The 14,370-nt window shown below is 36.1% G+C and overlaps 1 protein-coding gene across 1 annotated transcript; it reads left to right on the top strand.

Annotated features, from left to right (window-relative positions):
• Nucleotides 1-8,736: 8,736 nt before the first annotated feature.
• LOC136229729 (LRR receptor-like serine/threonine-protein kinase RGI2) lies at nucleotides 8,737-13,056 on the top strand. Its single transcript, XM_066018632.1, has 2 exons — nucleotides 8,737-11,638; nucleotides 12,603-13,056. Exons 1-2 carry the CDS (start codon nucleotides 8,737-8,739, stop codon nucleotides 12,986-12,988), a joined length of 3,288 nt encoding a protein of 1,095 aa, XP_065874704.1. The 3' UTR covers nucleotides 12,989-13,056.
• The last annotated feature ends 1,314 nt before the right edge of the window (nucleotides 13,057-14,370 follow it).

Here is a 14,370-nt window from a genome sequence, read left to right as displayed (position 1 = left end):
TTTATTTTCTGGACCGCCAGGACACTAAATTAGAGCCAACAAAAACAGCATAACCCGATGTTGATTTTTGATCATCTATATCCCCACCCAAATCTGCATCAATGTAACCCGTAATATCAAAATTTGAGCTAGGAGTAAAACGCAAACCATGGGTTGTAGTTGTGTGCAGATAGCGCAAAATCCGTTTTACTGCTTTCCAATGGTCTTCATTTGGTTGGTGCATATATTGGCTTACCTTGTTGACAGCAAATAAGATGTCTGGTCTTGTAATTGTGGCATATTGTAGACCGCCTATAATGCTTCGGTATAGCCCTGGATCATTAAACGGTTCTCCAACCGAGTGGGACAGCTTGTGAGACGGACATGCCGGAGTGGAAACTCCTTTAGACTCATGCATGGTAGCACGTTTTAGCAAGTCACATATATATTTTCTTTGATTGAGAAATAAGCTGTGTGATTTCCAGTGTGCCTCCAAACCAAGAAAATAGGAAAGCCTTCCACGATCTCGGATTGCAAATTTGGATTGAAGATGATTGAGCAATTGATCAACAACCTTTTTGTCACTTCCTGTTACCAGTATATCATCAACATAGAGCAAGCAAAATATATGAACGCCATTAAGGTTACAAAAATATAATGATGAATCTGCTTTGGAACCCTGAAATCCAAATTCAACTAAAGCATCAGTCAGACAATGGTACCACATTCTTGGGGCCTGTTTTAAACCATATAGGCTTTTATGAAGCCTACATACATGATTGGGATAAAGTGGATTGACGAATCTAGGGGGCTGCTCCATATACACTGTCTCATCTAGCGTTCCGTGTAGGAAAGCATTTGAGACATCTAATTGATGAAGAAACCAACCATTAGTGACAGCCATGCTGAGCACAAGTCGAATTATTGTAGGTTTAACTACAGGAATGAATGTATGTTCAAAATCAATTCCCGGTCTTTGATGATATCCTTTTGCTACAAGGCGCGCCTTATAACGATCAACCGGGTCGTTTGCATTTAATTTGATACGAAACACCCATTTGCTACCAACTGTGTTTTTCAAAAAGTGAGACGGTACCAATTCCCATGTACCATTGTCAATCAGTGCATTGTACTCTTGGCGCATTGCCTCTCGCCATTTTGGATCAAGCATTGCTTTGGTGTAGCATGTTGGTGTAGCTAGCGGTGCAGATACAGCTACATAGGCCTTTGGTCGTGAATGGCCAGTTTTTGACCTTGTCACAATTGTTCTGCTTGGAGGAGGGACGGATTTGGAGCGTTTAGGGGCTGGTGGGACTGGTTGCATAGTTAAAGGTTGGGGCTGGGTCGGTGTGGATTGAGGCTGAATTTGTGGAAGGTTGACTGGGAGGGGAAGGACGGGTTGTTGGGTGTTGAGAGTAACGTTGGGTATAAGTGATGTGGGGGCTGATTGATGAGGTTGTAAAGTAGGCATGGAGGTTGTGATTGTAGTGTTGCCAGGGACATTTGGTTGGGGTAGATGTTGTGATGTAGGTGCAGGTAGGGGGATGTTAGAATGTGCTCCATGAGGGATAGCAGTAAATGGCTCACGAACAGCAGGAAAAGTGACAGATAACAGATTTGTGTGTGACTGACTTGTTGTGGAGGATTGCAACTCATGATTTAACTCTGGATAGGGAAACACCTGTTCATCAAAAAGTACGTGGCGTGAGATAAACATTTTGTTATTTAACAACTCATAGCATCGGTAATCCTTATGAATTTTGCTATAGCCCAAGAAAATACATTTGCGTGACCGAGGATGCAATTTTGTAGGACTATACGGACGAAGCCAAGGATAACATAAACACCCGAAGGCACGGAGCATGTTATAGTCAGGACTACTATCAAATAATTTTTGAAACGGAGTACAATAGTTTAATGTAGGAACAGGTAATCGATTTATAACATAAATAGCACATTCAAAAGCGTAGGTCCAAATTTTTTGTGGTAAGTTAGAATGTTGTAAAAGAGATAACCCTGTTTCCACTACATGTCTGTGTTTCCGCTCAGCACACCCGTTTTGCTCAGGTGTATGTGGACAAGAGATGCGTTGGACAATACTATTGGAACTTAAATATTCTGTCAGAGCCTGATATTCACCCCCCAATCACTTTGAAAGGCTTTAATGGGACGATTAAAGAATTTCTCAACCAAAGTTCTGAATTTAACGAAGACACTATAAATTTCAGATTTGAAACGGACAAAATATAACCATGAAAATTTGCTATAATGATCATAGAACAATACATAATAGCAACAATTATCAAGAGAAGCAACAGGGGCAGGGCCCCAAACATCAGAACATACCAAATCTAATGGACCATTAGCAACAAAGTTTGATTGTGGAAACGGTAAACGATGAGATTTACTTAAACAACAAGATTCAAACAAAGCTGAGATTTTATTATTAGTATTGAACGAAAGATTATTCAATGATAAAGTGCGTTTAACAATCGAAAAATTTGCATGCCCTAGTTTAGCATGCCATAAAGGTAAAGAAACATGATATGCTTGAGCTTTGTGAGGAACTTGAGGTGGAAGAGACAAGCTCTAGAGTCCATTACTGTGCTTGCCCCAAAGGATCTCCTTTTTCGTCTCCAAATCCTTCAAAACAAAATAGTTAGCAAAAAATTCAATGGAAATAGGATTGGAGTTTGTTAGAGACGATACAGACAAAATATTGTGAACAGTTTGGGGGACACGAAGAACATCAGTAAATTTCAATGAAGTATTAGCAATAGGAAATTTAGAAGTTCCAATGTGAGAGATGGGAATAGATTTACCATTTCCTACAACAACTTGTTCTGGACCGTCATACTCTGAGTGAACATGGAGGTTCCCTAAATCCACAGTTAAGTGACGAGTCGCACCCGAATCAACAAGTCAGTCATGTGCAGATGGATTGGATGCAGCAGCAAAATTAGAAGAAGGCCTGATGCTGTTTCTAGTGTTGCGGTTTAGTTTTGGTGAAGGACATTATCGAGATATATATCCTTAGCCTTTGCAATTGTGACACGTCAAGGAACTGACATCCAAGGGGGCTGATTGTGTGTATGCAGGACGGGGAGAAGATTGGCCGAAAAATCCACCTCGGCCACGTCCTCTCCCTCAATTGAGATTGCGACTCGCAAAATTCACAAAAGGGGAAAAATTGACAGTAACATTTTCCCTTGATAGTTGGCACTCTTCACTGAGCAACAAGCCAACAAGATCATCATAAGAAACAGAAGACAATCGGGCTTCAAGGGCACGAACAAAAGGATGATAAACTGGTCCGAGTCCATCAAGCACTGCTTCAGCAAGGTCATCATCTGAAATTGGTTGTTGAAGTGTTGCTAATTGATCGCTAATTAGCTTAGCGGATTGAAAATAGTCCGAGATACTGTCATTCTCTCACTTCAGGTTGTGTAACCTAAATTTCAGATCCCTAATTTGAGACCGAGAACCAGCAGAATAGGCTTTTACCAATTTTTGGTATGCCGCGCAAGCCATTTTTGCTCTGACGACTTGTGGTAATACACCAATTGAAAGAGACGAGATGATCGTGCTAAGCACTTGTTGGTCTTTCTGTTCCCACGGTTTGAACACTGGGTTATCAGTTCCATTGATTAATTTCTTGGCATGAATAATTGCTTCAGGATCAATATGATCGGCCAAATCATGGCCTTTTAGCATGGGTAGAAGTTGTGTTTGCTAAAGAACAAAATTGGTTGGTGTTAATTTTAAGGAGAAGGGATGGCTCATGGAGGAAGAAAACCCAGGAACTGTGGTTGAAACAGAAGAGAACGAAGCTTCACTGGTGTTTGCAGCGGTGGCCATAAGCAAACCGTGAAAAAAGGAGAGAGAGAAAGAATTGCAGAGTTTTGAAACCACTAGGGCTTTGATACTATAAAACGATTTGCTCAAATTGATGATATATTGATTGTGAAAACCTATACTTATAGTTGTACAGAGATATGGTTACAACTGATTACATTTGAAAATATTCTAAAGTGAATCAGATAAGATATGGACAATCTGATAATAACTACTAATTAAATACAAAGTCAAATATGCTTATCAATGGGAACTGTTTTTGCAAATCAGTCAAGCCACAAGATTTATTTTTGTACTTTTTAATAGTTTATAATAGTTTATTTATTATAATAGTCTATCCATTTCAAAATAATGGTCACATTTGACCAAATTAACATATTAAGAAAATAGTAATTGATTTGTATGAAATTTATAGAAAACAGATTAAAATACCCTCTATTCATTAATTACAATAAGAATGAAGTAATTAATGTCAAAGTTATTAATAGAGGTAAAATAAGAAAAAATTACCCTATAAAATAAATGATATGAAATAATAATTTTTTTTTATCAAATAGTAGTTTATAATGACACTTCTCAACAGGTCTGATAAAAAAATTATGATTATGTGAGAATAAAAAAACATAAAATATTAAAAATAGTGAGATTTTATTATTAAAACATAGAGTAAAGAGTAATTTTAGTATTTTAAATTTTATTTAGTCAATTTCGACTATTGACTCAAATATAATGATTAAAGAATTGATGAAAACAAAAATTGAGTGACTATATAATTACTTCTAAAAGCACATAGATTAACTATTGTATCAGAGCATCTCCAACAACTTCTTAGTTGAACTCTTAAATTAAAATTTGAGGAGAGATAGTTAAAAAAAATCCAACGACCTCTCAGTACTAGGAACATATCCATCATCTTTATTATTGAGGAGCTCTTAGTGTCTTTTTATTTCATCTTTTATTAATAATTTATTATTGGGTAGTATCTCTTATCTTACTATTGGTAAATATAATAATACTTAATAATTTTTAATGATAAACAAATAAAAAATGATTGAATATATGAAGTATTGTTAAAAATACAATGTATTAATCACTCCTCAAATTACTAAGTCAATTGTTTATATTAGGCATTATACCCATTTGGATCCCTAAACTAAAACTTCAAAGTCAATTAGGAAATTGAACTATCAAAATCATCAATTAGGTCCTTGAACTAAGAAAAAATCATCAATTGAGTCAATATCTTGTCCTAAAGTCGGAAATTGTGACTATATGATATACACTGTAATAACAGTCTTGATCACATGCACCTTAATGAGCATGTAGAATTTGCTCATTCACTGTTAGATCTAGGCTTATTAAAATTCTAAGGTGGAGATTCAAAGCATCCCGAAACTTAGATTTAATAAGCCTATATCTAACGGTGAATGAGCAAATTCAATTGCTCATTAAGGTGCATGTGAAAATTCCTGACTGTAATAATATCCGTGTTGGTTTAAAATGAGTTTGGAGAAAAAGTCTAAAATTGTTCAACCGAATGATTTTCGATGAGGTCTGAATTGAAGATTTTTGTTTAGAATGTGGACTCAATTGATGATTTTTAGCTAGTTCAAGAACCTAATTGATGATTTTGATAATTTAAAATACTAATTGATTATAAAGTTTTAGTTTAGGGAGCCAAACGAGTGTTATGCCTTTATATTGTTTATACAGAGTGAAGGAAGAGCCACTTGCTTAGGTAAAAGTAGATAGAGTTTATAATTGTTTACCATGCATTATTTAATATCCTCAATTACATTTTTTTTTATATATAATACTCCCTTCGTCCTATAATATAAGTCGTTTTAGAAAGTTAATTTTTTTTTCCAAAATATAAGTCGTTTTGGTTTTCCAAAAATTTTTGGTTTAGTTTTTTAGTCCAAGCATCAAACTTTTTGTCTTAATCTATGCGTTTTTTAACATTTCAATGCTTATTGCCCAATCATTACATGAGAGAATTTTTTTTTAAGTTAATCAATGTAAATTCATTAATTAGGTTATAGATTAATTGTATTTCTTAATTTGTATGAAAATTTCTAGAATGACTTATACTATGGGACGAAGGTAGTAGTTACTTTGCAAGATACTTTTTTTTTCCTTTATGCTAAGAATACAATTGCCAATGTATAGATTTCTACCCATCTAAATACGAATGAATAAAATAGATAATTAAGTTATCTCTTATAATGCAGGTTATACACGATGGAGTTTTGTAGTATAAGAAAATGAACCACAGTCTTGCATTACCGGTCAAACAATTCTATGGGAAATTTCTTTAGCTTTGGGAGGAGATGCTATAAATTCACGAACTAAGAGCAACTTGAGAGAATTAAAGAGCGAAAAAAATGACAGAGCTTGGCAACACACATTCTGACTAGTAGTATCTTCTATCTATAGAGGAAGAAATTAGGTCTTAACCTAATTACCTTAGAATCTTACTCGATTTGTGATAGTTACAAGAGAAACCTTATTATAATTATAACATCTTCCACTCGCACATAACGAAACCCATTCTTACTTCATCTTATTCATACTTATAAATAGTTCGTTCGACCAACATATCATCGAGTGAGCTCTGGTGTTGTAGACTTATCCTATCGATGAACATGTATCGAAAAGCTATATGCCTTACCCTAGATTTCATATCAAATCCAATATAATCCTTTTGGTCCCTACAATTTTGCTTCATCACAATTACGCATTTATGTATAATTACTTAGGTAATGAAGTATAAAAACTCAACATGTGAACATATGGAAATCGTTCATTCTTATTATATTTCTTTCATGATAATGTAACTTTCTTGTCATCTCAATCCCTCCCAGGCCGAAAAAACCATGGCCCTTCAAAGCAACCTTCCAAGATAGCCACATTAGACTACACATGCAAAATAAGCAAAGAGTCCTGAAAATAAAATTTCAAAAACCACAGGTTTACGAAATGAGTCTCACAAAAAATAAAGTTGATATCATTTCTTTTCCATCTAAGGGTTGCTAAGAACACATGGAATGAAATCATGTTCTATGGCGTTCTTTCATTTTCTTTTGAAAGGGCGCATGTCTCTTATGAACATCATACGAAAACATCAGTTCAGATGTGCGTAAACATCTAACCTTAGTTCATTTCCTTTAGAACTACTTTTGGCTATAAGGACAAAAGGTCCAAGTTACTCTTAACTTTCCTTTTAGATTACAAATAATCACTTATATACAAGCACCCATTTGCATGCATATGTTTACCTTATACTCTTATTACTGAACTAGCGCTCGATTTGTTCAAAAATAGTCTCATCCTTATCTTTGATACACATAACAAAATAAAGGTAAACACTTGTGTAGTGAGTTACTTCTTTGTCCGACATACATCACAATTTATAATAACAAATATTAACAAATAACATTATAGTCATATATTGTAAAACTTCAAACTTTATTGAATAATCATATTCTTAAAATATATGAAAAAGAAGCATTTTAGACCTGAAACAATCCTTCGGGTCTAGCATGTTTCACATAAACATCTCCTCACAAGTTGAGTAAATAAATATACTACCATATAATGACATATTACATATTAACTTCTCTATGTGCGGCTAGATCTTTAACAAAGTGATATTTAAGATTTATGTGCTTTAACTTGCTATGAGATCTTGATCCTTATCAAACACAATAGAAAAATCACGATTTGGAGTATATGAGGTAGTAATATTTAAATCATTCATAAATCTATTTAACTATACTTCCTCTTGCATTAAGATGAGTATATGACACATATACTAAGTACTCTACTTCAATTATGGATAGGTCTACAAAAGTTTTCTTATTGTTAATCTATAATACTGCAGAATTTTCTAGAAAGAAAATATAATCAGACGTGGATTTCCTTTCATCCAAGTCTCTCTCTCTCAATCTACACCTATGTATCCTCTTAGTTGTATATCATTTTCATGATAACATAAGAGTAATTCAGGATTGACTTGAGATGCTTTATTATCCTTTCCACAACAACCTATCATGCTTGTTTAGGTTTAGACTGGTATCTACTCATCATCCTAATATTGTGATGGATATCGGGTATTGTGCACAATATACTGTACATCAGACTTCTTACAATACTAGAATAACAAACATTTCCCATATGTTCAACATCTTATTATGTTTGATGACATATTTCATTCCTAAGAATCACGCGGTTAGCCATTGGGCTATCTAGAGTTAGCTGTAGACTAGTAGTACCTTCTAATTATAGAGGGGAAAATTAGATTTTAACTTAATTACCTTACCATCTTACCCTATCAGTGACTATATGAATTTTAACTCAATTATAATTCTAACACCACTAAATATGAAAGAATAAAGAAAACTATTGAGCACCAACAAGAGTATTTTATTAATTTACTCCATAAAAAATGCTACAAGAGAATCAAATTTTGAGGAAATAAAAATGGGCAAGAAAGGGGAAAAAGAATGATAGTATAACATGAGGAGCAACTCCATTTCCTCCATTTTCTTGGGAAGAGGAATCAAAGTGGGCTTTTCTCTTGGTTTCTTTTTAAATTTGAAAAAAAAGAAGTCGGCTCAAGTATCAAAAACCAAAACAATGAATAATACAGACCACATTGAGGAAAACAATGCAAGAACACATGCTTAATCTGCTATACCTATACCAAACCAAAGAAAACAGAACCCCGAGGCCGAGGTAGCAGTGATGATGATGCTGGTGGTGGAGTAGTTGAGACTCTTTACTCCTTCCTTCCTTCCTTCTCTTCTCTCCAAAGCCAAGATAAAAAAGAAAGAATCAGAAATAGAGAGACCCGATGCACAACCGATAAGACTGATTTCGGATTTGCTGCAAATATTGGCAATGCCGATGTCGAGGCATAACTCAACCCATTACAACACAACAATGTCTTTCATTTTCATCTTCTTTCTTTCACTTTCACCATTTTCTTCTTCTGCTAATATTGAAGTTGAAGTCTTGCTTTCATGGCTTCATTCCTCTCCTTCTCCACCCTCTTCCCTTTTCTCTAATTGGAATCACTTGGATTCTCATCCTTGTAACTGGTCTTACATTACTTGTTCTTCTGATCATTTTGTTACTGAAATCAACATTGAGTCTATTGACATTGCTCTTCCTTTCCCTTCTAATTTCTCCTCCTTTCTTCATCTTCAAAAACTCACTCTTTCTGCTGTTAATCTTACTGGAACTATTAGTTCCGATATCGGAGACTGTTCTGAGCTCACTTTACTAGATGTTAGCTCTAATAGTTTAGTGGGGACTATTCCTACATCTATAGGGAAACTCCAAAATCTTCAGGATTTGATTCTGAACTCCAATTTGATTACCGGAGACATCCCGGTTCAGATTGGAAACATCTCTAATCTTAGAAATTTGATCATATATGACAACTATTTAAGCGGAAAACTCCCTGTTGAACTCGGAAGGCTGTCCTATTTGGAGGTAATTCGTGCCGGAGGGAACAAGAACATTGAAGGAAAGATCCCTGATGAGCTTGGAGATTGCAGGAACTTGCAAGTTCTTGGTTTAGCTGATACCAAAATTTCAGGTTTGATTCCTGCTTCTTTAGGGAAATTGATCAATCTTCAGACTCTGTCAATCTACACTACATTGCTTTCCGGTGAGGTTCCGCCGGATTTAGGCAACTGCTCAGAGCTTGTCAACTTGTTTCTATATGAGAATGATCTGTCAGGTTCGCTGCCGCCGGAGTTAGGCAAACTTGAGAAGCTGGAGAAGATGTTGTTATGGCAGAACAACTTTGATGGGACAATTCCTGATGAGATTGGTAACTGTAAAAGCTTAAAGATTATTGATTTATCTCTGAACTTTTTCTCAGGGTCAATTCCTGACTCTTTTGGGAAACTATCAAATCTTGAAGAGCTTATGTTGAGTAATAATAATATCTCTGGTTCGATTCCGCCTGTCCTTTCGAATGCTCGAAACCTCTTACAGTTGCAGCTCGATACAAATCAGTTGTCAGGTTCAATACCGAAAGAGCTTGGAATGTTGAAAAGGTTAACCGTATTCTTCGGTTGGCAGAACAAACTTGAAGGAAGGATTCCTGAAGAGTTAGGTGGTTGTGTTGGCCTTGAAGCTTTAGATTTGTCACACAATGCACTCACTGGAAGCTTGCCTTCAGGACTCTTTCAGCTTCAGAATCTAACAAAACTTCTGTTGATTTCTAATGACATTTCGGGTTCTATTCCTGTCGAGATTGGTAACTGCACTTCTCTTATCCGGCTTAGGCTTGTAAACAACAGAATCAGTGGAAACATTCCTAAAGAAATCGGATTCCTCAAAAGCCTCAGCTTTCTTGACCTGTCTGATAATCATCTTGGCGGGGCGGTGCCAGCAGAAATTGGAAATTGCAATGCACTTCAGATGTTGAACCTCAGCAACAATACCTTTCAAGGTACTTTGCCTAGCTCGTTATCATCTCTCGTAAAGCTCGAGGTATTGGATGTTTCTCTGAATCGATTTGTAGGTGAGATTCCAAGTGGTTTTGGTAAGCTTGTCTCACTCAACAGGCTTATCATCAGCAAGAACTCTTTCTCCGGGGGAATTCCTTCCTCCCTAGGCGATTGTTCGAGCCTTCAACTGCTTGATCTTAGTCGAAATGCGTTCTCAGGCGCGATCCCAGTTGAACTGTTTGACATTGAAGGTCTTGATATTGCTTTGAATTTGAGCTGGAATTCACTTAGTGGGATGCTTCCACCACAAATTTCTGCTCTGAACAAGTTATCCATACTTGACATTTCACGTAACAAACTTGGAGGAGACTTGGCTTCACTTGGGGGGCTTGAAAATCTCGTGTCTCTCAACATTTCTTACAACAATTTCACAGGCTATCTTCCTGACAGCAAGCTTTTCCGGCAGTTATCAGAATCCGAATTGGAAGGAAACAAGGGACTATGTTCGAGGGGTCGCGAGTCATGTTTCCTAAACAATGTCACAATGATGAACATGTCTAATAACAGCCATTTCAAGAGATCACAGAAGCTAAAACTCGCCTTAGGATTGCTCATCAGTTTGACTATAGCAATGGCAATTTTCGGTGTGGTTGCTGTTTTTCGAGCTCGAAAATTGATACGAGATGATTGTGAATCAGAGGCCGGAGGAGGTGATTCCTGGCCCTGGCATTTCACTCCATTTCAGAAGCTAAATTTTACAGTTGAACAAGTTGTGAAATGTCTAGTAGAAGCAAATGTAATTGGAAAAGGATGTTCAGGAGTTGTGTACCGAGCAGAACTCGAAAACGGGGATATCATTGCAGTGAAAAAACTGTGGCCAGCAACAGTAGCTCCAAGAAATGTTAATCAGAATGACAGGTTAGGAAACGGAGGTGTTCGGGATTCCTTTTCAGCAGAAGTAAAAACTCTTGGCTCAATCCGCCATAAGAACATTGTGAGATTCTTAGGCTGCTGCTGGAATCGAAACACGAGACTACTTATGTATGATTATATGCCTAATGGAAGCTTAGGCAGCCTGCTTCATGAAAGAAGTGGTGGGTGCTTGGAATGGGAAGTAAGATATAGAATAATACTAGAAGCAGCACAAGGTCTTGCTTATTTGCACCATGATTGTGTTCCTCCAATTGTTCACAGGGATATCAAGGCCAATAATATTCTCATTGGCCCTGAATTTGAACCTTATATTGCTGATTTCGGGCTTGCCAAGCTTGTCGATGATGGCGATTTCGCTCGCTCTTCTGCTACTGTTGCTGGTTCTTATGGCTACATTGCTCCAGGTTAGTTCAATACTCATCATCTACATTTACTTGTGTTGGGGCAGCTCTACTTGGCAAAAAAATTCATTTTAGCTATCTATTTAGTTATGAAGATGAAGTCCATATTGAATTGTTAAGATGACAAATTGTGCTAACAATATTCTGAATTGTTAAGATATGTCTAGAATCGTTTGTGGTTTGGTTTTTCTAATTGGAATAGAATTGAAAACTTCCTCTTAAGTGAATCCTATTAGGAAAAGGATTATACTTTTAGGTCTATATTGCGCTGAGAGTTTCGGAGTTTATGCTGTTGTGATATGTATATGCATGAGTTTTGGGTGTAACCGAGTCTCATGGGATTTGAGAGTTTAGTAGCGCTTCTGCGTTTAAAAGGCTATGTTTTAGAAATAACATTTTCTAGTGTCTATTCCTATTTGAGTGTCTGTTTCCATTTCCATGTACATGCAACATCGGTTAGTGATAAAAATGTTGCGCTTAAAACGAAGTAAAACTGATTCTTCTTATTGATCTCAAGAGAGGATACAATGAATATATATACAAGATGATATGGCATTGTATTCTAACTAACTTCATAACAACCGAACAAACTTCTTTCCACCTGTTTCCTCCATCTTACACATGTCAATAACTACTAAACAGAATCATATCTATGCTTCTTAAATACATCACTTGATGGTGTCTTTCACACACTTTCACGTTCTTTCACTTTAACGCTTTCACATACTTTCGCTTTAGTCTCATAGCCATCATTCTCCAACAGTTAGGAACTTGGATAAATAATGAGATTTCCTTACTGTTGTACAAACTAGCCGAGTACTAATGAATTACATGCTATTCCCTCATGGATATAGGCAAGATAGCCGAACCACACAAATCTCTTGTTCTTGTGATTGCATATCTAATTTTGTGTTCCGAATTGTTATAATCAACAACTGATCCAATTCCTGACACGAATTTTATGCAGAGTACGGATTTATGATGAAGATAACAGAAAAGAGTGACGTATATAGCTACGGAGTAGTAGTGTTAGAAGTACTAACAGGAAAGCAGCCAATAGATCCAACAATACCAGAAGGAGTTCACATAGTAGATTGGGTAAGACAGAAGAAAGGAGAGATAGAAGTAATAGATTCAAGCTTAAGAGCAAGGCCAGAATCAGAGATAGAAGAGATGTTACAGACATTAGGAGTAGCTTTGCTGTGTGTTCATCCATGTCCTGATGACAGACCAACAATGAAAGATGTAGCAGCTATGCTCAAAGAAATTAGACAGGAAAGGGAAGAATGCACTAAATGTTCAGCAGCTTCATATCCTCCTACAACCTTTTCTGCATCTTCACTCATCCATTAACATTCAAATGAGCTATTTATGTTTTTTTTATATATATTATATTGTTTCCTGAGCTAAGAAAATCCTAGTTGATGTTACCAGCCAGTCTCTTTGCTTGATTTTATGTAATAAACTTGTAATTAGTTAGATTGATTGTCTGTGCATTGTTAATTTAGTTTTATCATTATGTTTTACTAAGGGGGTAGAGATTCCAGTATTTTAGAGGCCCGTTTGAAAGCTCATTTACATATTAGGACTAATTGACTCACTTCATACCAATCTCGTACTTTCACTTGATTTGGATCAAAATACATTCACCTTCTTCGTAACAATAACTTCATATCCTTGTCGCATCTGTTGCATTGTAACCTAATGCGACGATAGTGACATGTTTTCAATGTTGTCGCGTTTGTCGCATTAACAACTAACACGACACAAAATAAGGAAGAAAATCTGTTGCATTTGTCCCATTGACAACTGTTGCTCGCGTCTGTCACATTGATTTCGACATATACTGAACAGACGTCATTGTTGTCGTAGCAAAAGCAAACGATGCCTGTAAATCTATCGATTTCGACATATAGGCCCAAATTTATAATTAACCCTTTTCACAATCACAAATCGAAATAGTTTGTAAAGCCACAACAAATCCAGTGCCTGTGTATCAATTTTATCTCAATCTAATCTTCTCCCCCAAATCCAACACCACTTCAAATAATCAAATCCGCATTACTCCTCTCCTCTAACAATCTCACAACTGCACAATCCATGGTCCATTCCCTCCTAGCCTCCGCTTCCAGGCGGTAACCAAGATCTCACAAGCTTTGCCGGATTCTGTTTGGAGATACTCAATATTCCCTGTACCACATTTCTCAATTGAACCATAGCTTATCCAATGGAAAGTTTAGAAGACTATCAAGATATTTTGAAAGTTTTTCAAAGAATCAATCAAACTTTTTTTTAGATGTATTAAGCCTTATTTTTATTTATAAGTAGATGCCTGCATTTAATTTTTTATAAAAGAAAATAGAAAAAATTAAACTTAGTAGACAGCTTTTGTTTTAAAAAACTAGTACTAATAGACAGTCTAAAATGGAATCTGGGACAATCATAATTGGCAAACCCTGAACCTTGTTGAGGAAAACAATGCAAGAGCACATGTAATTATCAGAAATGTAGACTTATTATTACTCAAACATATATGGCTATCTTAAACTCTTTAAAGCTTGGTCTAATATACTATATTTGATGCCAGTTGTACATAACTTTTAAAATCTTTAAAAATTCAAAATGACTATATATTTGTCAATAGAATTTGTAGGAGGCAGAAAATGGAAAACACGCTTCCAAGGGTGTGTATAGGGGTCTCGGGCGGCCTAGGCTCCTCCCGTCACCAAAACCAC

The sequence above is a fragment of the Euphorbia lathyris genome, chromosome 5, assembly GCF_963576675.1.
Source record: "Euphorbia lathyris chromosome 5, ddEupLath1.1, whole genome shotgun sequence".
NCBI classification, from domain to species: Eukaryota; Viridiplantae; Streptophyta; class Magnoliopsida; order Malpighiales; family Euphorbiaceae; genus Euphorbia; species Euphorbia lathyris.
Note: the sequence above shows the minus strand (reverse complement) of the source record. Positions and strands in the feature narration are given on the sequence as shown.